Raw genomic sequence first — 25585 nt, 5'->3', positions numbered from 1 at the left:
AGCAGTTGCCAAAAGTTAGTTTCAGAGGACATAAAGTCAACTGTAAAGAGGGAGGTCTGCAAGGATTTCATGGCCACTGGGGTGGCAGTTTTAGCAAACAAAGTCTCTGGGGTTGGATAAACAATAAAGGCCTGTCGTTTGGTTAGAACAAAGGCCTGTCATTTCCTTTTGTTGTTGGTGGTATTTTTTCCCCTTGTAATCTGCATGTCCAGATGGCTGGATGACTTTCCCCCTCACAGCATCGTTAAAAGCGCGGCACAGCTGGCAGACGGAGAGTGAGCAAACTAAGAGTGAGTAGCAAAAGTGCGTAAGGAAATGAAAAAGTTAAAGAGCTTAGAGAACAAAAAGGAAAAGGCAAAACTAGACAAAAGCTGAGAAATGTGGAGCGAGGCAGAGCAAGAGTTACACAAGTGGACTGTGCGAGAGCGCAGATTGTAACACACACTGACAGATAAATGGACTCTCTTAGATGAGTGTCGCTTACCCAGATCTGTGTTGGGCCCAGCCAACAACTGTTTGAACTTATCCAGACGGGACGCTTCCCTCTCAGTCATGGCCGGGGTGCCTGATGTGTTCTGGTCAGCCATGCGAGCCACTAGCGGGATGACGGGCGGCCGGTGGGGTAGAGACCGCTGTCTGTGGAGGGCTGCGTGCTCACCTGCTGCATCTGTGGCAGGATAAAGAGTTGAAACAGGGCAAATGGTTACATAAACACACATCATGCCAGCAGCCAAGTACTTAAAAGTAAGAATGTAGCAAATACCATGAATTACATGCAACAATAGTCTAAATTTATAAACAAATGTGACTACTGTCCGTTTTTTAGATGGTTATTTGCTCTGTAATGATGAATGTCGTTACTGTTAGTGTCTTGTTTTGCAAAGAGCCTCCACGATGGCAGCAGTTGTGGTTGCAAAATTTTTGATTTAGCTGCAAAGCCTTATAACGGGTAGACAAACACATTAATTCAGTCTGCTGAGCGCCACATGTTCCCCCAGATGTGCTAAAATAAGACAGAGCGAGACACATAACCAAACAGTGGCACCACACAGACGAGTTATAAACAAGCTGGTGAGGTCGGGACTTCAATGTGGAGACGGATGCTCCTTCTGTCACACTAGACACCGCGCAAAAGTTCAGAAACGTGCCTGTGAACAGCCAAGCCAGCATTCCTCAGTCCTACAACAAACAGCAACACACTAACTGCATGAAGAGTCACACAAACACTCCACAGCAATTAAGAAACCTGGAATGCTGCCGATTTTAATATCCTTTCCGGATTTTACAAGAACAAATAAAAAGCTACAAATCTGTTCTCAACTGCTTTATTTGCACTTACAAAAATTAAAAAAGATTATCAAAGAGTGCAGAGCTTTTTGTAGTGGAACCTTTTGTGCGATTCTAACAATAAGCCCTGTTTATAGTCCATTTAATAACTTTTAACTTTTAAGGGGCTGTAAAAGGCAAAGCCAAGGAAGAGGAAGTTAGTAATGTGCACTTGTCAGTCACAATATACTGCATCAATTCTTACAAGTACAAAAAGATGAATTCATACATGAAAGTACACAAGCAGAGTACTCCCCTACAGCCAAATGACCACTAGCTTCTCTGTGTAAGTCTTTGTGTGTCCCTTGCTCTTGAAGCCAAAAGTACTGGGATGGTCAGTGCCAAGTATGAGTATATAATGTAGAATTATATGAAGTGAGTCTGGGCCTCACTAATGAACACTGTGCTCTGTGCCATTATCTAATTAGAGCGGGAAGGTCTTAGACGCTATTCCTTCCTGTCATCTTGCACACACAACAGGAGAGGAAGAGAGAAAAAGACCAAGCAAAAGAAAGAAAACAATTACTAAGAAATGAGACACAGCAAACCAAGCTTTACTGTCTGTGCATGTCAAGTTGTTTGCCCACATGTCAAGTACACTGAGTGTGCATCTACTATATTCATATATAAGCTGCACTGCTTGCAACATGCTCACCTGAGGTGCAAAAGGTGCTGTCTCACATATCACTGTATGCATATATAACGCTGCAGTGCATACGAGCCTGTGTGTTGTCTCCCCTGAGGAGATAAGAGGAATTGCCTGAGGACAACAGGCTTTGTTATCTGTATCTAAACAAGGCAACAGACGGGATGCCAGACACCCTGGTGGACCAGCAGTTGACCTGCCAGACAGGACAATAGTCAGCAAGACATAAACGTAATGTAAAGTGTCTGCTGCTATTGCTCCTGATGTGATGTTACAATCTATAAAGTAACAGTAGAAGCACTTTCTTTAAAACTTTCCTGTTCTATTCTACTTTTTTCCAAGGGAGAGGATAAAATATTTTGCACAAGAACGCAATGGTCTTGGACATTGACACAGGACACCGGACCAACAGGAGCCATGAACAAGAGCCAGTGTTTTTCCTGCTATTATATGGCTTGGGTGCAGCACCTATATGAACTAACTTTGTCAAAAACATCAATTTATCAATACATACTGATTCTGAATATTTAAAATGGTTTTAATATTAATTTTTCGCAGTATCAATGCATTAATACCACATGCATTTTCTCACTCTCTCTTATCGTTAACATTAGCTTCAGTCATTCTGCTGTTTTCTACAACTAACCAAAAACAGAAGAGTTGCCACTGTCATCTTATAGACTTATTATATTAATCTTTGTATAACATATTTTAAATTGTATGCCCTCAGTGTAAACTGTTTCCAATGGTATCTAAAATACTATTGTCAATATTTTTTGATTTATTGTATCAAAGTTAGTTAGTGTTGTGACATAACTAATTTGAATGTAAACAAGCTGTAGAGAGCATATGAATGGGCCAAAACACGGGTCAAGTGATATCACATCTGACATTTTACTTTATTTTTACTCGCTCTTCTCTAAAAATTCTGGCAAAATGTCTGTTGGACTCTCCTCAGTGTGCGTCAAAGTACTCGCTCCACTGAAAACTGAAAGCAGAAGTGGCATCGTTTCCTTGCACTGCTCTCCGATAGTTCTATTTTAAAGATGTTTTTTTTTCTTTTCTTCACACTGTGTGTTAAGTAACCCTTCACTAAAAAGAAAGACATTTATCAAATCATTTACATTTGTTTAATAAAAATGAGACTTTGAATGATTTGCTCTCAGTAAAAATGAGAAAATAAAGCTTGAAGACGTACTTGAAAGTCTTAGAATTTTATTTTTTATGTCAGTAAGAATCTTGTTGTAAGGCTTTTGTTTTAACTCATTTAATTTTGAAAGGTGAAATATATAGATGTTTATAAAAAAATTGAGCTTATTGTTAATGGTCCAAAAACATACATAAATGTATAGTTTTTGGTCAAAATACACACATACATGCAGTTGTGTACTACAGGGTTAAACATGGTGCTTATGGGAAATGGACCCAAACAGAAGAGGCGTTGGAGGTAAGGTGCCTCTTACTGCTGTCATCTGATGCTTATATATAAAAGCATTAGGAGGGTAAGAGAGGAAGAGGCAGATGCGGATGCCTCAGGGATTATTATGAAAAATTGCTGCACCCTCCAGCGTAATCGCTCTCTTCCTTTGTTTTTATTTTGATTATGAAAGGTGATAACAGGGTCGTCTACCACAAGCACCCATAAATACTTACTTGCAACACCATCTTTTATCAAAAATCTGAATGTTATTGTCAGGAAGGTTTTTGTATGTTCATGTTCTCAGACTGTGTCAGTGCTGAGCACCACTGTACACTGAGCAAAACAGAGACGAGTCCATTCAAAGTACAGCATTGGCAGTCTTTCAGAAGCACCGCTCCACAGAGTGATAACATCTGCCAAATATTTTCTCCTCATTTCTCTGCTGTTTGGATGCTGGATGCTTCTGCTGAAACATATTTGAGTGTGTGACACAAACCAGTTGTGGGACCACAGTGAATAAATACACACAAAAAATATGCAGATTTGTTTAAGTTTTAAAAGTGATTAATAAAAATCCTAAATGTTTATTCAATCTATTCTATATATGGAGTAGCATTAAAAGTTAATATGGTGGCATTTCCTGTTTTTACGTTTAACCCTTATTTAATTGGTTTTTTTTTTTTATTTTTGCACCTCCTGATTTCTGTTTGAATTTTTTAATTGTAATTTAGTAATACATTTTGCATTTTATATCTTTTAACTCTTTAACTGTCTCTATACTTTATTGTTTTACATTTTATTGCTCTATTAAGCACACTGAATTGCATTGTTGTGTGAAATATGCAATACAAATAAAGCTGCCTTGCTTTATTTATGTAGGATACATCAGCCCAAAACCCTGTTTATAGTTAGACTAAAATAAAATAATGTAAAAAGAACATACACAAACAGAACAAGAACAAACATATCTGCAGTTATGGGTTGACTGTTGAGAGCTGTCTTCCAGTTATAGAGGGGTTTTAGTGTGCCTTTTCAAAATATTCCCTGACACTGGTGCAGTAAAAAAAAGCAGTCTCGCTTTTAATATGCAGGTGAGCCAGAAAACTTTTTGGACACTGAGCAATGGGGCTCACTAACCTTTAGGTGACCCAATTGGAGCTTCGCTCTGGGATTTTACAAGGCGGCCATCAGCGTAAGGGCTGCTCTGGGAGGCAAACGAGACCTCTGGGCTGGTCACGTCTCCCTCCCCCACCCTGTCCTCCTCATCCTCCTCGTCCTCCTCCTCGTCCTCTGCCACCTCCTCCTGTGTGTCCTCTTCTCTCTGTTCCAGCTCTGTCGTGTCGTCCTGCCTCTGTCTCTCCTGCTGCTTGCTGTGATTCTCAATGACCTGTTCAGTTGACAGAAAAACATGGTGTGTCACTGGTGAGCCATCGGTTTTGCTGATAACTCTTTTAAACTCCAGCTAAAATATCACAAAAGTGTGCAGTTCTCTGAAAAGTAAGTCTCCAACTTGAGTCTGTGCATTAATTAATTCCTTAAGATAAACGAGGAAGACAACAGGTGTGCTTCTGGTGTCCCTCAACCCACCGGTGCTCATGGAAGGGAATACTTCAAAAAAGGCAGGAACTTACAACCAAAAACCCGGGGTGTAAAAGATTCAGGTCCAGGCACCCAGGATGGGTTGTAAAACATAAAAGGTATTTAATTCATAGGGCTACAAACATTAAAAATACACCAACACGTATCAGCTTGCGCCTTCTTCAGGGTGCAGTGACATACATACATACATATATATATATATATATGTATTATTTTAAGGGTGTGGATCCAGTATGCCTCTCTTTGTTTAAGGCTGAAAATCAGCACCAGCCACCAACCAAATGCTGGAAAAATATGCAAGTGCCTCCACATTTGCTTCACTCACCAGCCAAAATAAACAATGGTAATCTATTGAGTGGCTGGCAACCCTGGTTAATAATAATTAATACTACCACAGAATATACTAAAGCTGTCAGGTTTAGAACTCGTAGATTTATCCATGTTTCTCCTTGGTGTATTTAGTGCTGCTCCAAATATGACCAGTGCATTTTGACTGTAGTTAAGGTTACAATAAAACAAAGTCAATTTCCTGGGATTCCCAGGATAGTGTGCTTCTGTTCTTGGGACAGAAAATGTCTAATTTCCTGGACTAATATTAATCCCTAATGCACTGATGCTCAATTTAAGGCCCACAGCCCAAATTTAGCCCATGACATGGTGCCAGGGGGCTCCATTTTACAATTCAAAATGAAAATGAACTGTGTTACACTGGGACTTTTTTGTACTTTCAATGTAAATGGGATGCCAGAGTGCATTAAAAATATATCAAAATAGAGCCTGTTTATAAATAAAAGTGCCAGGGGAGGATCCAACAGAGGTCTGTGCCCTGGATGTCCTCAAATCCTAGAAACAACCATGCATACAGCAAATGTCGAAAGGTTGAAGACGGGTAATTCATTTATCATACATACTAATAAATATTGTTAATATTTGTTCACTAGCTGGCCACTGACCTCCTGTCATTTTGCAAAAGCAGCACCTAAGCAAATCAAGTTAAGTAACCCCGCCCTTGTGTATACTACATACCCATCTTAAAAGTGAAGCAGTGATGCAATGAACACAGAACTTTTAGTCACCTATACTTCTTTTAAATCTTTCCAAAAAAAACATTACTGACATTTTGTAAGTTAGATTTATTTGTGAGGAAAACACGCTTCTCTCTCGTAACTGAAGCCAAACAGGAAGGTGTGTGAAAGAGGGCATCTCTCCTTTGACCAAGCCTCTGTGGCAGAGAGACGTGTCAGTATTAATTGCTGCTGAATCTGGATGTTCACCTTATTGGCTGTTTCCATGACAACTTCGATATTAAGGTTCTGTGCAGCCATGGCCAGCAACTCGTCGTCATCGTCCCCAACATCCCAGGCGTCACTTGTGATGCTCTCAAACTCCTGGAAGGTGGTAGCCTTCTTGGGCTTGCCTGGCGTGGCCGGAGGAGGCTTGTTACCGGCTTTAATCAAACTGGAGGACAAAGACAGGGTTGTGAAAACAGAGGAGATAAGGGTGAAGGGATAAGATTAAAGAATTTCAGTGAAAAGGTGAGGGAGAGTGGGGAGTCAGGGTGTAGAAAAGAAGAAAAAAAGGCAATAGGCAGGAAAGGAGAGAAAAGGAGATGGAGATAAAGTAAATAACGTTTAGGATAAGGGTAAAAAGACAGACACGAGAAGTGAATCATTTCACACCGACAGGTGAGGGAAGAAATAAAAGAACAAACTCTTAATCTTAAGCACTAGCATCAAAAGCAGGTCTCTAACACCTTACAAGACTGAATCTGGTCATGTTCAAAAGAGAAATTTTCACTGAGTTGCTGTCTTTGTGCTGCAAGGACACCGTTTCATTCAGCCGAAACAAGAAATGCAGCAGAAAAAGAGAATTCAATTAAAGTCAACCTTTCCTTATCACGCGATGCAGAGAAAGAAGGTGGGGGGAGGGAAACAGGGGGAATGCTCTGATTCCCTACAAAGACAACGATTACCATAATAAAGAGGGAGACTTGTCCATATTAGCTTACTTCCATCATAACTTAGAAGAAAAGAGAGAGTCTGAACATAATACAACCTGAGAAAAAAACAAGCAAATTGAATTCAACCCTCTGTGGAAATCTACATGATTAAACATCAGTCAGAGAAAATAAAAGGATTTTTTTTTAGCGGAATAAAAGGCTGGTTTCTATCGGTGTGTGTGTGTATACATGTGAGTTAAAAAAAGTCTGAAAGTTAAAAATAATTCCTATTCAGTAGTAAATGATGATAGTTAATTGGAAATGTTTTCTCTCCTCTTTTCATTTCAAAATTCTACTTTTTAAGTTATTTTTTAAGCTGGACATTAAAAAAATACTATTAAGTCCTGCACTCTGTTTATTATTAATGAATGTAAGCAAATATTCATTCATTTCCATATTTTCACATACCCCAGACCTCTTTGGACACCCTGCAGTCCTGAAATACTGATACAACTTCCAACTTCCATTTGAAGACTTTTATCTTCAAATATTGTAACATAATCCATTTGTATTGGATATGATTAAAAACTTTTCAAATAAATTAGATCAAGACTAAATGAAAGCATGACTTGTGTCCTTTAAGCTGTCAAACCAGCCATCAAACAACTTGACAGACTGGTTGGTGCACATCTACGGACACTGCAAAAGAGGACAGGCCAAAGAGTGGAAAACAAACTCTACCAGAATTATACTGCAAGACAAAAATTGTGCCATTTCACACACATAACTTAAGCATTTTGCAATTATGGCCACGTCCCACTCTATGATGTCACGGCTGGTGTGTCAGCTGTCAAATGGCAAAACAAACACTATCAGCATAACATGTTTCACAGTAGCAGTCGCTTTTGTGATTTTTTGTGTTGTTTTGTTGTTTAAATGTGTTCTGCTAAATACTCACTCTATACTGGCACACATGGTTAACCCTTTAAAACCTGACCAAAGTTAATTTCTTACAAAAACATGCAAAGGAGGCAATGAGTGAGGTAACAAGAAATTACCCAAAACTAGCATGAAACTGGTGAAAAAAAGAAGTCAAACCAATTTTCTCATGTTTTAAAGATTTAAATGCCTGTGAAAAGCATCTGAATGTAGAACAAGTAAACTGATGTTGATCCAGGTTTCAAAGGGTTGACTGAGATGGGAAAAAAATCTACAAGGACTCCAAACCAGTGAATTAAGTCCTGATTTGAGCTAATGTACTCAGATTTTTAACAGTTTATTTCAGTTATTAGGTAATCCTCTATGAGGTGGTGTTAACTGCTGGTCATCAAGACGATATTAAACTTTCTAACAAAACATTCACTCCCCACTGAAAAAGGAAGAAAATTCTTTAAATTGATAATCACCGGTATAAACCTGTTTGTTTGTCAGAACCAATGTGCCATGATTAGGGAGGATATTTTCATCCATTGTGTCATGTAGAAGAAATACACTGTGTCAGCTTTTAAAACATATTTGGGAGCAAACATAAAGGAGAGCCAAGCATGTTCACTTCTGCTAGTTGTATAGCAACTGAAGGTTAGCATCAGCACAACATCTTAAAAGCTGATAAGCAAAAGTATGAAACCTGTCAAGACTACTCCTGTAACATCTTTGCCTACAATGACGAGGTACATTTAACTTACTTAGCATGGAGGAGCGGGTCGAAAGGTGGATGTTGTGCGCCATACACATGCTGGATGCTGAAGAAGTGAAGAAGAGAGAATGTAAATGAATGAGCTAATTCAGAACTGGCTGTCAAGCTAGCTCTATTAGCTTCCTGTTACCCAAAATCAATGCCAGTTAAAACCATAACACTTTGGAAAAAGTGGTCTGAAAACGACTTTAATTTGCAGTAAGACCGTAGCGTCTCCTCGGAATAAAACAGTTGCTGTGTCATTAGTTATAACTCTGTGACTGCGGTTTTGGTAGATTGCTCAACTGTTAGCCACTGTTAGCAACGTAGCTCTTAGCCAGCTAGCAGTAGGCGTAAACTGTGTCCGCGGGACTAATGTACGACAGGCGTTGGCACGTTGCAAGTGTTGAAACTCACAAACTTTGTGCAATATTAGAAGTCTGTCAGTGAAAGTCAAAGTTGCGTTAGAGGCTCAACAGTACAGCGTCAGTGGAGTGAGGCTAGCTACGCTAAGCTAACCAACAGGAGGGAACACGTCACTCACCTGCCAGGAACCTTCGCTGCGTTTCTTTTCCAGAACTGTTTTTTATTTCCGTCATTCGACATTTTCTCTCTGTGGCCCAACCAGTCCTAAAGAACAACACGCCGACGCTGTCGTTATCTGTAAAACGTGAAATTTGTGTTTATTTACACCAGCTACCCTCCTCCAAAACTCAGAAAGCTGCCATGTTGATACTGCCTAATCGGCAAGCAAGCGAAGCTGTGATTGGCTGTGCCGACACTTCCTTGCTGTGAGCCAATCACAAGTGAGATCCGCTGTTAGGTGGCATGGGAAGCTGCCGACGTCACGGTCCACTGTCTTTGCTTTGTTGACAAAAAAAAACTGTGTCAATCAAAAGACCATCAGCATCAGGACCACAGGAATGGAAAGTAAAAATGCTTACCATTTACATCACAGTTCATAGGTGTAGTATGAAATAATGCATTTATAGTTTAGTAAAACTGGCTTTTCTATAGAATTGTTTAAATACTGTATTCATACATTATTATTATTATTTTTATTATTCAGGCAACAGACTCAAAAGATGTGTTTATAGAGTAAACATTATTTTTTCCTCAATATACATTGTTTGTATTCATGAATGCAGTGATTACTACCCACTGCAGGTTTTCATTGCTATGTCACTAACCAAAAAGCATCATGAAGGGATTCCTTTCTCCCACACTGTGTGAGAGATTGTGAACAAGATCATCAAAATAAATATCAGTATATCTATAGTTATCATAATGAAAGTTACAATGTTGTTCTTGAGTACTGTAGCTCTGTTATAAAGAGATTCTGGTAAGTGTTTGTCTCTTGATACAATACTGTAACCATTGGCCAGTTTTTTTTCAGGCACAGTGGAGACACAATTCCATGTTTTTAATATTTTGTTTTATTTCTTTATTCAAGTAATAATGAAAAATGATTGTTTAGCAATGTAGGAAAAGTGTCATAATTTATTTTGGTGAATGAAGACTAAAAGAGCTACAGCAGTTTATATAGATGTTTTGTATTCAGTGTTGGGAGGGAGCATACAGGACAAGGCCTTTATAACAGGCTGCAAGATAACTGTGGAAACTAATTTGCAGTATTACTCACGTGAAAGAACAATACACAATCAATCTAGCTAATAAGATTATAGCAGCTCCACCTTGCCCACTATGGTCTGTGTGAAGAACAGGGGTGGAATGTAACAAAGTATATTTGACTATAGTATTTCCGTTTTCTCTTCAGGATTTTTTATTTTCAACAATACAAAATCATATAATACAAAGATCATTGTGTCAAGATCAATATATAACGAGTTCACTAGATCAAGATAGAATGGAAATCACAGAACCACAGAAAAAATCTGCAAAAGCACAACCAGATGTGGTTCACATAATTATTCTGTTATAGTTATTACCCCTACTTAGTAGTCTTGAACAATTCCTTTACTGGGGACAAGTCCCTTACAAACTCAACAAACGCAACATTTAAAGGATTTTTTAAAATGCACATGTACATATGTACATAGTTGGATTCTAGTCCTAAAATTATGCCCGGATTATGGGGATTCAAAGTTTCTTTTCATTTTTTTTACATTCCAGACATAATAGAGAGCTTTTTTTTCAAATATTAAGAAATTTTCTAGCCTGCACATGAGCATAATGCACAAAATGTTATTGACCTATGGAGGTCTGAACATGGAGATGTTCTCATAATTCAATGTTAGATCCAGAGGACTTCCTCTTATCCCATTTCACTCTGTGTCATACACACATAAAACAAAGGCAAATACTGTAGGTGGAGAAACATGATCTTTATTGTTGCATTATTTGCATCCTAAATTCAGTGCAGCTTCCACTCAGCTAAAAGCAGAGGTACGGATGTTGTGGAGGGCAAACACAGTTTAGTCATCATTTCTGTTAATGCCAGTGTCTGCCTCATCACTGTCTGGAGGTTAGGAGAGGTTAAGGTAATTATTCAACTCTTCAGTCCGAAACAGGATGGAAGCCACTGACTGCTTTGAGTCATGAATTAGAGAGCTTATGTGTTTACGCAAGTGCTGATGTGGTGTTTGTTCCAAAGGGCTGGAGAAGATAGCATGAAAGGAAGAGCTCTCACTCTTTCCCGATTTCCCAGGACTGCAAACATCATGAATGCTGTAAAGGGAATGGTGCTGGTGAAAAAAGTTGTCTTGCTTCTTCAGACATGATTTGTTTAAACATTTACGTTTATTTTTGTTAAAATACTTGAAGTCTTAGTGAAAATGGCATAGATTTTTTTTTTTGTATAAAGTAATAAAGGGATGTCAATACTTATTGGGGTGGGAGGCCAACTCCCTTTCCGAAATCTAGGCCTATGCAGTCCACAGCTTAGATACCACTTGGGTTTTAAGATTTCATATGTAGGACCAGTGGCGTTTGGCATAGATGTTTGAGGCGTCAGCACCAAATGTTTTATAAATAGCCAAGGATCTAAATAGGTAGGCCATATGTTTTAAAAAAACAGGAATAGAATAAATGTACGTAACTACACTATATTCCACCCTTGCTGATATAAATGTATACATTTCACTATTTTATCAACTCTAGTCAATACATTTTTAATAAAAGCAGTTGTAAAGTATTCTTTTTGAAATAAATAACTACTAAAAAATCTTTAAAATAAAAAGCACAAGTATTGTGTAAAGGAAAAAAGTTTAAGAGTAATAAGCTGCCAGAGTGCATAAAAAATAAAAAACGACTTGTTGATCAATCACTCAGTCAATCAATCAATCCACCCCCCACCCCCTCCGGAGATCCAGGCTAAGCCCCCAATATCCTCACTCCTAGAAACGCCCCTGAACTATATAATTATATCCTTGTTAGGAACTTTCACAAATTGATTAAAATCATCAAATAAAGTAATACAAATAAATTTTATTTTCAAGCCAACATAAGTTGCATGATATAAGCCTGCTCTGCTTTGTAAATATAGGCAATACACGTTCTGTCAATTCGATCTGGTCAGCCAAGTTTAGAAAGTAGGCCAGTTTCACTTTTACTACGGAGTGAGCCATCTTCAGTATACACGATCTTTGTGTGAGTCCCCTTTCCTCTGACAGCACGGGCCGACCGTCTGACTCCACTCACTCCAGACGCCGAGCAGCGTTTTGTTATGCGGGCCGTAACAAAGTTGAGATGAGAATCACCGGACGACAGCGTAACTAATGACACGTCTGAGCGACACGATGGAAAAACAAGGCAGATTACTATCTTCGAGGCTTTTCGTCAAGCACAGACAGGTAGAAGTTGCTCTGAGCCGCAGTGTTTTGGCGTGGAAGGAAACTGAGAGGAACAGAAAGCGGAGCTCTGGCATCACTAACAGTGCTGACACAGGTAAGTGTGACATGCAAAGAGAGTGACTTTCATAGCTTTTTCATAATTACACAGAAAATGGCTTTTGAGTTTTTAAAACTTAAGAAATATATGAACAGACAAACTATCATTTTAATAATAGATGAATAACTAACAAAAATGAAACAATCACTAAAGGGTCAAATTTATTAAAAAAAAAAAAAAAAAAAAGAGTATATTAATAATAAAGTAACTAATGTTCAGTAATCCATTTTAACCATTGTCACCCATTCAAAAAAGCAGCTGTCGTCCCCCTCTGTAATCCATATCAGTATCATGCACATGTTGAAGGAGCAACAGTGGGGTTATACAGCTGCTGTGTTTGGGGTCTGTACAGTCTGTGGTACCCTAACAGGGGGCTCACATAATGGCTTTCAGTCAGAGATAATTAGGAGGCTCTTGTTTCTTACAAGCAAACACTAGAAGGACTGTTAATATGTTCTCCAGGAAGGAGTTCATTCATGCTTGCATTAACTCATCAATGAAATGGGCTTTCTGTCTCAGTGGGCTTTGAGAACCTCCACATAATGTCAGCTTTTTAGCGAAAACAAACCAAGCAAGAAAATAAGTGGACAAAGTGGTCAAATTTCTGCTACAGCTGGGCAATGTGCTATAAATATTATATACTGATATCATGCTATGCAGTGCTGGAAGAAGTGTTCAGATCTCTTACTTAATGAGTAAAAGTAGCAATGTTAGAAATACTTTGTTACAAGTAAATGTCCTGCATTCACAATGTTTTTTTAGGAAAAGTACAAAACTATTAGCTTCAAAATATTTTATAATAGTTAATGAATAAAAAGTAAAAGTACTCATGATGTAGAGTTGCTCATTTCAGAATATTACATAAAGTGCTGTATAGTTGAAATATAATTATTGATTAATTAATGTGAACATCACTATAAGCTTGGAAAGGTGAGGCGGATTTGTAACATTGACTACTGGTGAATTTCACCAAGGGATCAAATAAATTTGCCCTTTACCCCATAATACATCGGAACTTATATGTTGCTTGTTTTTGTATCAATAATCTGAATCTGCAACGAAACTATTGATAAATGCAAAATAAGTCAACACTCAAGAAAAGTAGAATAGTATATAAAGTAAGTAGTGTAGTAAAAAATATAAAAGTTGTAAAATAGTACTTCAGTATTTATACTTACATTCCATAACTGGTGATATGAAACAAGATATGATCTAATATTTTAGATAATGTTATATCGTAACTTTTGTCTTTTCCCTTTTTTTAAAGGCTGTATTACAATAAAGTTATGTAATTTTCTGAACATACCAGACTGTTCTAGCGCTTCTATTATTTGTCTTTACTCAGTCATTATATCCACATTACTAATGATTATTTACCAAAAATCTCCCTGTGCAAATGTTTATTGAAAGCAAGTAGAATAATCTGAATTTGCCCTCCTTCTAAACTGCATGAATAAGCCAACCGTAAACCAACCTTTTCACTATGCAGAAGGAACTATGCATCTACTCATGGGCGAGAGGTTCATTCCTGTTACAGCACAAGATGTAATATTAATGGCGTCCTCCTCAGCTGAGCTGTAATGTAGCTAGCTCAGTCATGCAAGGTGAGCTAGTAGCGGATGCACCCCTTTTGTGCAGTGATAAGGTTAGTGTGTTTGGTATAAAGAAAATAGTTCCTTCATGTTTCCGGGTCATGATTTATGGAAAGGAGACATTGCTGTTGAGTTTATCAAATGTTTTCTTTTTTTTTTTTTTTTGGTGCTTTGAGCACCACAAGCCAAGTGCCATCTTGTTCCATTACATTGGAGAGAAGGCAGACATCTCTACAGCCAATATCTCCAACACTCAGCAACTCACACCAAAACAGATTGATAAATAGCGCTATAGATTAGAGTCAAATATGTAGTTATGAAATTGAGGCTCTGTACCATCATTGTCCTTTCTGTAAAACCGTGGTTGTCCACCAGCGCTCCACATTTTGTCCCTTTCTGTCTTTTGCATCAGAAAACTTTGACTTAATTCACATGTCCCTATAATCTCCCGAGGCTAATGTTTGTTCATCTAAATGAGTTCCCTGGTCTGCAATCACTGTAGGCTACCATATCAAGTGGAGTTATTACAGCTGGCACTGTGCACTTCAGTTTAAACCTGGCCATTGACCTTCTTCAAAGTGGTATCAAGCGCCCTATAATAACCTGCCATAAAGACTTGCATTTATTGAGTCAATGTTCAACACAGCTACACCAAAATCCAGCCCAGCGATGATCGCTGTGACAAGAGCAGGTCTGTTGACCCTGGAGTTAAGAGTCAAACAAGGAGACTTTGCCAGTGAAAAATATCTAGTAAGTCAAATGTTAAACACCATAGAGTCACATCTTGATGACAAAATCAAATGACTTTATGTGTGTAAGCAAGCAAAAATGACGTATTATGTTTATTTTTATACATGCAGTCTGTGTGTGGAGTGTGTTAACCATAATACAATCTAGTTAATAAGTGACTATGATAGAGACGTGAGCTGTGGTGACTGTAATTTTTCCCTTTTTCTTTTCTTTTCACCAACACAAACATAGCAATGCTCTATTTCTGGACCTCAAGCGTTTAACATGTTGCTGAATTACATCATGGTCTGCACATGCATTCCACAAATTCCTCTCTGTGCCATTTCTTCCTCTGTATTTTACCGACTTTTGAAGCCGTAAAAGGTTGTTAAAAGTGTAAAAGTGTTTTCAGACAGCAGCTCAATCCGCCCTAAAAACTGCAGAAATAATGCAAATTAATAAGTAAATCAGGAGTAGAATGTATTATTTTCTTTTGTCACTTACATGGTTTAGCAATTTAATTTATTTAAAATGAAATCTAGAGGAATGTGACCAAAGAAGCTGGGATACCAGGAGAAGAATAATAGAGAGAATTTGACATGTTAGTTAACATTGTAGGTCCCATATTGTAAAAAGTCAGATTTCTCTGCCTTTTGTTATGAAGCAGGTATAGGTCAGGGTTTCCAACACATTAATTTATTTGTGGCAGCCTGCCACAATTAAAGCATCTGCAGCCACAAATAGATTTTCGGTTTTTGGAGCTAGCCTATTCATTAGAAATGCTGTTGAAATATATTATTATTTTTATTCACTGCACTGCACTCTCAAAGCACAGGGCGTACTCAGGGCACAGATGGAGCAGTAGAATGCAGGTCCATTGAAAGTGAAACTTAACACATTCTCCTAGGTCTTAAAATGTGCATTTACTTGCCTCTTCAGCATCTGCTTCTCTCATTCATCGATCTGATCAGCTCTGACCAGATCGATAAATCAATTATCCAACCCGCTACTCACAAATTGCTGCTGAGGAAAAAAAGAAGTCATGTAGAGCTTCGCCTTCACTGCGTCCATGGACCCGCAAAAAACAGAATTTATAGAGGGGACACAAGATGATACAAAGGGGCACACAAACTATTTAAAAAAAAAAAAGTTCGCCACCCCTGCAACATACACTCCACTTCTCAAAACACTCAATTTATAGAGAAATGCACAAAGTTGTGATGTCACAACTTTACTATAAAAAGGATGGAACTGCAGCTACAGTGCTCTTACAGTCGTTTCCTGGCCACAATGAGTGTGCAGAGACACCAAGAGCACAGATATGGAAGACCTGGAAGCCCTGACCAATCAGAGCAGACCTGTCTTTTTTCAGAAGGGGGTCTTAAAGAGACAGATGCTAAAACGGAGCGTTCCAAACATAGGGTGAATACAGGTATATTTAGCAACACAGTATGACAAAAAAAAATGTATTTTTTCTCATACTGTGGGTTTTTTTTCAACATTAAAGCATGTAAACATGTTCAAGTACAAACCCAAAATACAAGTATGAACCTAAAAATGAGCATAATATGGGACCTTAACATTGTCTATCTAGTAACATTTAGGAGTCAAGAGAAATCTGTGAATGTGCTGCAGCGCTGAGAAGACAGAAAACACTAATCCCAGCTGATGGCAGAAAATCATGCAGCGTGAAGCAAATTTGACAGGTCCTGTTCAACTCGTATTTTCCATTTTTCTGCCCAAAATTTCGATTACCCCCCTACACAACATCATCCTGACACACAAGTGCCATCAATGCCAAGAGGGAATTGATATGAGCGGTAAACACCACTCTGGTCTCGTTGCTCTGGTTCAGACAACATTAGTGGATGTTAACTCCTGACACTTAAGTGGATTTGGTCGAATCAGAGCGTCCGTCACTCAGACGTGCTGAGTAGAGAACGAGGCAGGGTATCCCAACCAGGAATGCGTGGTTTACACACAGACTCCCTGTCAGACACACAAACAAAATCCAATCACTGAGATGGCCTCTGAGCCTAGAGTAAATGCTGTCTCCACATAATGACTGAGTCTCTACTCTTATACAATGCATGCGCACATCTTGGTGGAAAATCTTGACTAAATCATGGCATATGCTTTACAGAGCATCTTGCCTTTCCCCCAAATCACTATGCTTAGCTGGTAGTACTTCCTCAGGCCCCCTAAGCCTGCATATCTCTCTTGGCCAGGGAGGAAGGGTTTAGATATTTGCTTCCCATATGGCAGAGCTGGATACAGATCCAACACATTACAGTCAGGGATTCACTTATAGCAATACAGGAAGTATTGGAAATCAGGCTTAAATAGGGTATCAGCAATACAGAATTTTCTCTGTGATAAAATCCCATGAATCCACTTGTAGCAAGTAAAGAAGCCAGACAAAACATTCTGATTGTGTTCATCAGGTACTCATGGAACTGATGTCTAAAAAGTTAAGTATACAATAGAGAAAAAGAAAACTACATGCATGCTAGCAGGTCTGTGAGACTGTATTTAGCCTTTGCACGCAGTGCTAAAATGAGTTGCTGACATGCTTGCAAAGACAATGCTAACGCACTGATATTTGGTATTCACCACTGTCAACATCTTAGTTTTGTTTGTTAACATGGCACTGTTTTCTAATTAGCATGCTGATGTTTGCAAAACATTAAACACAGTACAGCTGAGGCTGATGGGAAGGTCTTTAGTTTTGCAGGAAGGAAATTCATCTTTTTGCAGATGGATTGAAACACCACCGCAAAAAATGGCAGAATTTTTTGCTGCCATCCAGTCTTTTAGAATGAGCGCACAGAGCAGAACAGACACAAAAGTCAGTTTTGTGAAATATTTTGTTAAAAAATATATGGACTCTTTGTGCTACACCACTAGCATGCTACCAGTATTAACAAGCTAAATATAGCAACATGCCATCGAACATTTCACATAGAAAAATATGGAAATAGAGTTGTATTACATTTCCCAATCTGTTTCGTGAATTTGTTTTTATGCTAACTTCCTGTTTGCACAGTGCAAACAAGTGTGTCCAAAATCTGCTGCCAAAGCTGTTAACACATGTTAACTCAATGTTTGCATTAGATGAAAAAAGTCCAAAAAGTCTCTGACATTCATCATCTGGGGATCATGAATGTCTGTAGAAAACTTAAAGGCGATCCATGCAGGAGATGTAACAATATCTCACTTGATAAATTCTGACCTTTGGTGACACTAGTCAAAAGGTCAGATCAACAGAGTAAGGTTCAGGCACTGGCAACCATAAAAATCTGCACCACATTTTATGGCTATTTATCCAACTTTTGCTGATTTTGTCTGATCCAAAGTGATAGACAGACTGACAAACATAGCCAAAGAGCCATGCTGCTGGTGTTCATTTATATTATAAGTCTAAAAACATGACAATGAGCGAGCATTGGTCAATGGTCATTTTGGCATATGTACTGATCTAGCAGTACCACCGCACCCTTAGTGACTCCTGTTATACCTTCTACCTTTGCTGTCCTTGCTTCTCAAACTGTTTGCCTAAGCCTTGGCTTAACAAACCCAGTGTGCCTGGGAGAAATCCATGTCTTGTTTGACAGCTCACTGCCATGTGTACCCAGGCAGATCTGTGCTTTGTAATCTAAAGCGGGCGCTCAATGCACAGCCCTGTCTGTACATTGAGAGACTGCTGCAGAGGGAGGGAGAGAGATACAGAGAAATAAACGCTGCCAGGAAAACAACAGCTGGAGACTGGGTAAACTGTGGTTCATACTGCATTACTGGCAGCAATTCAAGCCTTTTCATTACACTGATTGTATTTATTTACCTGTGGCTTTGGTCAATAGGGGTAAAGGTAAGACTTCTAAAGCTAATTACACAATGAATCAATGGCCTGGATGATGATGTGTTTGTGTGGATGAGTGATAAAGTGCCTCCTCTCCATGTTAGGACATCCAACTTGTTTTATAACAACTCATATTTTTTGATATATTGCAGTACAACACTTGAAAATCCATCTGCAGCCAAAGTGCTTAAATATTAGGTTACATCAGCCAAATACATAAACAGTTTTATCAGTTTCACACCCTTGGTTACATTTTTGTCTCTCTCTTGCACCCATGTTGCATGCCACTTGGAATGCAATATGTACAAGCAAAACAGGAATGACACAAACACTACATAAATAGTGTGGGAACACCTACGAACGCACGCATTTCCTTAAGCTTGCTCTGGCTTGTCCTCTAACACATTGTCAGTGCCAAACCTCGGCAACAATAAAGGGATTACATACTGATCCACTGTGTAAAGGGAGGGGTGCAGAGAACAACAGCAGAATATGAATATGATGACAGCTTGTTGTTGTCAGAGGACTAAAAGAAGGTGAGTCCAGGCTCTTTGCTGTCACAGATATCATATACACAAACACAGAATCTCTTGTGCACGCATGCATGAATGCATATATGCTGCGTTAAAATCAGATCCTGAAACACTGTCTCCAAATCTGTCATATACTTGCTCATTTTGGGCTGATGAGAGAATGCCTGTGTCACCTCAACACCCATGTGAGACACATCAAGGAACCAGTATTTTCAGTGGAATCCTGTCAGGTTGGATGCCGCCACATAGTTAGAGGGAAGCAGGATGAGCAGGATCATTAATCTAGACACTTGTTGATCCACTATAAAGGTACAAACAGTCTCTAATGACTCTACCAATTTAGTCTAACTTACTCTGACTGAAGTCACTCACCTACTGTATTGCCACAGGGGAAAGATGCTAACCCTCGCCCATGAAGGGCCTTTGCCAAATCACCTCCCCCACACCAATTTGCTTTGCCGCTTTTGCAAAAGGACAGGAGGCCAAGGGCCAGTTAATAAACAGATGGTTATATATAATAAATTAGTTGCCTGTTTTCATCATTGTTTGCTGTCCTCACTTGACTTTGCCAAGAGGCACATCCAGACGAGCAGCCCTGCACAGGTCAGGTACATAAAGCAGGGGCGTTTCTAGGATTTGAGGACATTCAGGGCTTAGCCCAGCCCTCTGTTGGGTGGTCTGGGGGATCCCTCCATGGCCCTTTTTTTTTCTTTTTTCTAAACAAGCTCTGTTTCGATGTTTTGTAAGCACTCTGGTTATTTACATTCAGATTACAAAAATAATACAATAGAATAAAATAAAAAAAATCGCAATGCGAATCAATTTAACATCATGAGCACCCTATTGTGGGCCAAATTAGACCTCAAGTGTGTCCCATTCTTATGTCCTCTAGAGTCAAGGATGAATGAATGAGATGTTGGTGGTCAAAGGTCACTGTGACCTCACTAAACATGTTTTTCACCATAGCTCAAGAATTCATGTTAACTTTGACAAAATTTCACAGAAATGTTTAATAGGATAAAATGATTAGCATTTATATCCAAAAGGTCAAAGGTAACCATCACTTATACATCATTATGTTCTGCAAAAACACTTTTCCAGCCATTTTTCAGCATCATATCTCAGGAACAGAAGGGAGACAACTGGTCAGATACCAAACTGGCGACACTTAATCTTGGGTGTCCACCTCAAACCGTGCTGACTGTCTAGATTATCTCTGCTGCTGGGGGAAGATGAGTGTAATGCATCCATGTTTTAGAATGTGTAGCTTCTTTGCAGCAATATCCATATTTTAAGCATTGTTTATTGCTATCGCTCCATATAAGTCTGGACAGACATGGATGTAAAATGCAACTTAACTGCTTGGCGGAGGCATATATATATTTCTAGTTAATTGACAAAGGAAATATAGACCAACTGCCAGCAGCGGTGGTTCTGGCTTGAACCCATAAAGGCCCGGTCACACAAGCATTTAAAAGGGCAAAAGCTATTTCAAAGGAATAGCCGTGATTAAAGATTTGCATTTAACTGACCTCCTCAGCTCCATTACATTAACTAAAAGATCCTCCTTGTTCCGTCATTACAGGATACTATTATTGCCAACAACAGTGGCTCTCAATCCTCATTTAGTACCGCGGGAGTTTTAGCCCTCTAGATAGTAAAAGGGCCACTTCACTGATTTTAAACCTTATGCCTGTGTTCTTCTCATAATATCACATACTTAAACGAACTACTTCACGAGTCAGTGCTGTGTGTCATAGGCAGGCTCTCCCAAATGCTGCACCTGGATGATTCATTCATAACAGAGGCTTCGGATTGCTCATGCTTGCATTATCGCCTGTAGCATTTAGTTGCAAGAGTATTCTTTTTTCCTCATCACAAAATGTAGACACATGCAACCTCATTTTCAAGTCTCACAAGCCAAAAAGGTTGGATACAATAATATGCAGTACAAATTCACAGATTGTCCTGGCCCTTTAACAGATTACACCAGTGCATCGCAGGTGTTAATCCATCTCATGTGGTTAGAATGGAAACCAGTCGCACTGGGCCCTGAGGACTCGGATGTTTCTGGCTCACTAGAGAAAGGCACTCACAATGCCAGAGTTAGGGATTACATTCACACTCTGGGCAACGCAACGCAGTGCCACTGCCAGAATTTGAGGTCCATTCCCCGTCTTGCACATTGATAGTTGGCCATGCCAGGGTTAGGGAATTAATCTGTACGCTGCTCCTTGTTCTGATCCCATGTGATTGTCTCTTTGAACTTGGCTTTTCTTCCATGGCAGTCGAGTTGAACCTCTCATGTGGGGAACCTGAAGCCTGAACTGAAACTTCACAGGTTGTTTGTTGTTGACATTTGGAAAATATGCTTATTTTCTTTCTGGAAAGGGGAAACAGCAAGCCAGGTTCTGTCCAGAACTAACAAAATTAAACTCTGAGTTCCTCTAAAGTTCAAAAAATACCATTTTACATTTTTGGGGCCTTGTGAAGGACTGTAGGGACTTCCTGGTAGGTATATTTTTTTCTTTTTGGACAGGGATAGCCTAGCAGCTTCCCCTAGTTTCCATTTTTCAAGTTGAGATAAACGAACCAGCTGCTGGCCTTAGCTACATGTTTAGCTTATAGATAATTTAAAGTCATCACCTTGGGCTTTAGGTAATCACATAGAGCATGTTTCACTATTTTATACATTTTATTGACAAACAATCCTTTATGAGCAATACTTTTGGCAGATCAGGAAAGAAAAGTTTGTGGATTTTTTTTTCATGACTCACATGGTTTAAACTCTGTGGCATTATATTAAAACACTGAGAACAATATCACCTGGCAGCCTCAAGTGTTTACTGAGGGCTCTGCCAGGAATCATGAGTCAGTAACACAAACACAAAGCGTCACGCTCCAGGTCACACTCATTTTAATTACTTATGCCTTTAATATTGTTGAAGTGTCAATGATGATTGATGATTTTTAGTAATTTAAGTGTCCTGCTGCAGATGGAGCCCAGTCTGTATCGGCTTACAAGACACTGGACAGCAACAACCAGGATGGCCACATGAAAAAATGTTTGATTTTCTGTATATTTAGGTTGCGCTCCAAATGACAAATTATTTGGAGGTGTTTGGGCCTCTTACCCTTAACTGTCACATCTGAGTTTGTTATTTAGAGTTCCTGATAGCTGAAGCCAGAGGTGGGACCCACTACGGGAGATTTTAAAAGCAGCTGACTCAAAAAGAAAAACAGTGGCTAAAAAAATTATGATAACAGTGAGATATGGTAGCTCCTTACCATCCAAGCAGAGGACAATCTGCCTCCATTTACCAGAGACAGTAAATATGTGATTGCCATATTATGTGACTGTTATTGTTCATAAAGTGCTGTCGACATGTATGTTATATGTCACAATAGAGGTCTATGCTATTCATCATCATGCCTCTTTTGCTTCCATGATGCCAGCATGCTGTCTAAAATCACATTATGCCACTGTTGTTTGGTTCTGTGTAAAAATTCAAAGGCAGAACAAAGAAGGGACTTTGTAGCTGTCCTGTAGTGTGATCTCTGTAAAGGAGCTATTGTTTTGGAAGTCACGAGTAAGTCTCAAGTCTTAACACTTAATTCAAGAATTAGAGGTCAAGCCAAAGGTTTGAGTTTTGAGTCCTATGTATACAGCATACTGCATACTGCAGATTTGTTTTTGTTGACCACCACATGGTTTTTGTACTTGAACAGAAGTATCTTTGTTACCAGTAACATTACATTAGGACTTCATGGTTCTGAATGCTGTCAGATTGGTTCAAACAAAGTGGATCTGGAGAATTAAGTGTCACCTTTCATTTAATAGCGTTAATGTTAGATGATTCAAAAATTGAAATGAAATAAATTGAATGTTGGTGCACCTTTAAACGGCATACTGTCGAGTCAAGTCTAAAGTCATGGAATTTTGCAACTTAAAACGGACTCAAATTCAAGTCATGTGACTCAAGTCCATACCACTGGCTGAAGCAGGAATTATGTCGTGGCTGGGTTGCCATGAATTGTGTCCTTTGCTACCAGCTTAGCTTTGCAGCAACAAAACAAACATTTGAATGCTCTCTTTCAAGTGCAGAGCAAGTTTTCACCTAGTCCCTAAAAAGCTGACTTTTTGCAGGTATCAGACTCTTTCAGCTCACAGCAACACACTGAGCCCTGTGGTATGAATAGGCAGCACATATTGGCTGACTACCAGTGCTGAGATTCTTTTCAAGCACAAAGAAAAGTATGTCAGAGCAGAGCAGAGAGGATCTGCCTTGTATGGCCGAGGGCTTAGCATGTAGCTTAGGGACTGCACTGAGCTAAAAAGTAGGGAATTTGTGTGCGGGCATGTCTTCTGTGTGTGTGGCGATGGGATTATTGTGTTCTTGACTGTGTGTGTTTGTGCCTCTGTGAGTGTTTGTGTGTCGGGGTTATTGGAGCAGTGTTAGAATGTGGGAATGTCAGCTATTGTTTCCAGTTCCTTCCTTATCACAGTTCACTGGGATTGTTGGCTCATTCTTGTTTCGTGGGCTAATTTGACAAAGTTGTTCAAAAGACCAGCCTGAGTAGATAGATAGAGAGAGAGAGAGAGAGAGCGAGAGAGAGGCAATGATGAATGTTAGCTTTTTGTCTTTGACAGAAGTTGATTTGCCCACCAGGCTAACGCAGAGAAAAGATTTCATACATTTTTCATTTTTTGGATTTCACCATAAACCAGGGAGCTCAAGATAACAAACATGTAAATGTGCAAGATACGAGATAAGATATTCTAAAATATTCCACTGAATGTTTTGGCACAAATCGGGTACAAGTTTAATGCTCGGCTATGAAACAAACAGCAAATGCAAGATTTCATGTTAAATTAACTCAAATCTAATACAGTTTTTGTACTATTGGGGTCATCCCCACTGTACAGTAGTTGTCACTATGAACATGCAACATTTTAACAAAGATAATCTGCTTTTCCATCTTTGTATGCTTCAATAAAATGATTTCTGACACCAGAACATCATCCTCCATACACCATGTCAGTTTTGTCAGCACATAAGACAAACTATCATTATAACATGCTGCACAACAGATAAAAAACAGCAGCTGTACATTTGAGTCTCAGCTCTCTCCCTGTTGTTTTACTTTCCACACTCTCATGCATGCACGTGTTTTTAAAGGTCAGCTTAAATCAACAGCTCAAAAAAGAAACTTCCTCAATGATCTGTTTGTTTAAGATACTCCCTTAAGTCTTTAAATAAGCAATACCTGACAGTGTGACATACTCAGCTAAATGTCATTGTTAATAATTGTATGCACTCTTTCACAGAGGACACTGTGACATGTCACAGTAGGAAAAGCACAAGTGTAGATGATAAAACTATGGCCTGTGTAACTGGCAGATATGCTAACATTAACACACTTTAGCCTCCATAAGCTAGGCTACTGGTTCAACCTACACCAGACCAAATAAGGCTAAAACAGCAAAACTACTGACGTTTCTTTTTGGTACGAGTAGTGTAAGGATTCACTGTTATTAATATTATTATACTGTTATGTTATACTATAATTCTATACTATTATGTACATTCAGTAATTAGCTAACAGTTGCTAATCCTGCTTGTTAGACTACATAGAGCTTGTTTGCCATTTCCAGTATCAGTTTGGATGGACCACTTGAGTACATATCTGGCAAAGGGACTGGACATATATGTTACAAAAAAAGGTGAAATAAGACTTCTGGTAACTCCAAACTAATGTTTCAGGGAGGCAGTAGCTCAGTCTGTAGGGGCTTGGCTTGAAAACTGCAGGGTGCCTGGTTCAAGTTCAGCTTGGACCATGTTATGAAGTGCAGACTGGTAGCTGGAAAGGTGCCAGCTGACAAGGCACTGAACCCCCTGACTGTGTAGCAGCCCATCAGTCTGGCATCTCTCCAATGCTTGTGCATGTGTGTATTTCCTGTGTGTGTGTGTGTGTGTGTGTGTGTGTGTGTGTGTGTGTCAGCCCCTGTTAACTATTAAGCCTACACTCAGGAATAATTCAGTCTTAGTTCTTCTGTAATCGCATTTTGTATTAAAAAAAAGTGATAAAATTGTATTGTGAAACCAGTATCGTGAATCGTATCAAAACGTGAGTTGAGTGAATCGTTACAACGCTACTCACTAGCATGTTGGTGAATGTTTGTATCCCACTGGCTGGCTCTTTGCCGCCACTTTGCACCGTACTTATAGTACTTAGTTACAGGTGGAACTTGGCTGAAGTTCTCACAAAAAAGTAGTGCCCATCCTCAGCTTCCCCCCCAGCTAACACTGTTAGTTCTGTCAGCACTGTTGATGTTGTTTAGCACTGGTAATGGAGT

General features: G+C 39.1%; 2 protein-coding genes across 3 annotated transcripts in view; one reads left to right on the top strand and one right to left on the bottom strand.

Annotated features, from left to right (window-relative positions):
* tbc1d22a (TBC1 domain family, member 22a) overlaps window positions 1–9345 on the bottom strand; it is a 157703-nt gene extending 148358 nt beyond the window's left edge. For both annotated transcript variants that reach the window (XM_042511041.1, XM_042511040.1), the window contains exons 1-5: window positions 9150–9345; window positions 8616–8672; window positions 6266–6449; window positions 4530–4779; window positions 485–667 (exon numbers count right to left, since the gene is read on the bottom strand). In XM_042511041.1, the coding sequence (XP_042366975.1) occupies window positions 485–667; window positions 4530–4779; window positions 6266–6449; window positions 8616–8672; window positions 9150–9211 (736 nt within the window). In that variant the 5' untranslated portion in view covers window positions 9212–9345. The remainder of the gene's footprint in view (window positions 1–484; window positions 668–4529; window positions 4780–6265; window positions 6450–8615; window positions 8673–9149) is intronic.
* A 2932-nt stretch (window positions 9346–12277) lies between these two features.
* Window positions 12278–25585, top strand: part of cerk (ceramide kinase) — a 48997-nt gene continuing 35689 nt past the window's right edge. Inside the window, exon 1 of the mRNA XM_042511662.1 lies at window positions 12278–12511. Coding sequence (XP_042367596.1) covers window positions 12343–12511 — 169 coding nt within the window. The 5' untranslated portion in view covers window positions 12278–12342. The remainder of the gene's footprint in view (window positions 12512–25585) is intronic.

Source organism: Plectropomus leopardus, chromosome 22 (genome assembly GCF_008729295.1).
Source record: "Plectropomus leopardus isolate mb chromosome 22, YSFRI_Pleo_2.0, whole genome shotgun sequence".
Taxonomy (NCBI): domain Eukaryota; kingdom Metazoa; phylum Chordata; class Actinopteri; order Perciformes; family Serranidae; genus Plectropomus; species Plectropomus leopardus.
The sequence above is the reverse complement of the archived record's forward strand: the minus strand, read 5'-3'. Positions and strand labels throughout refer to the sequence as shown.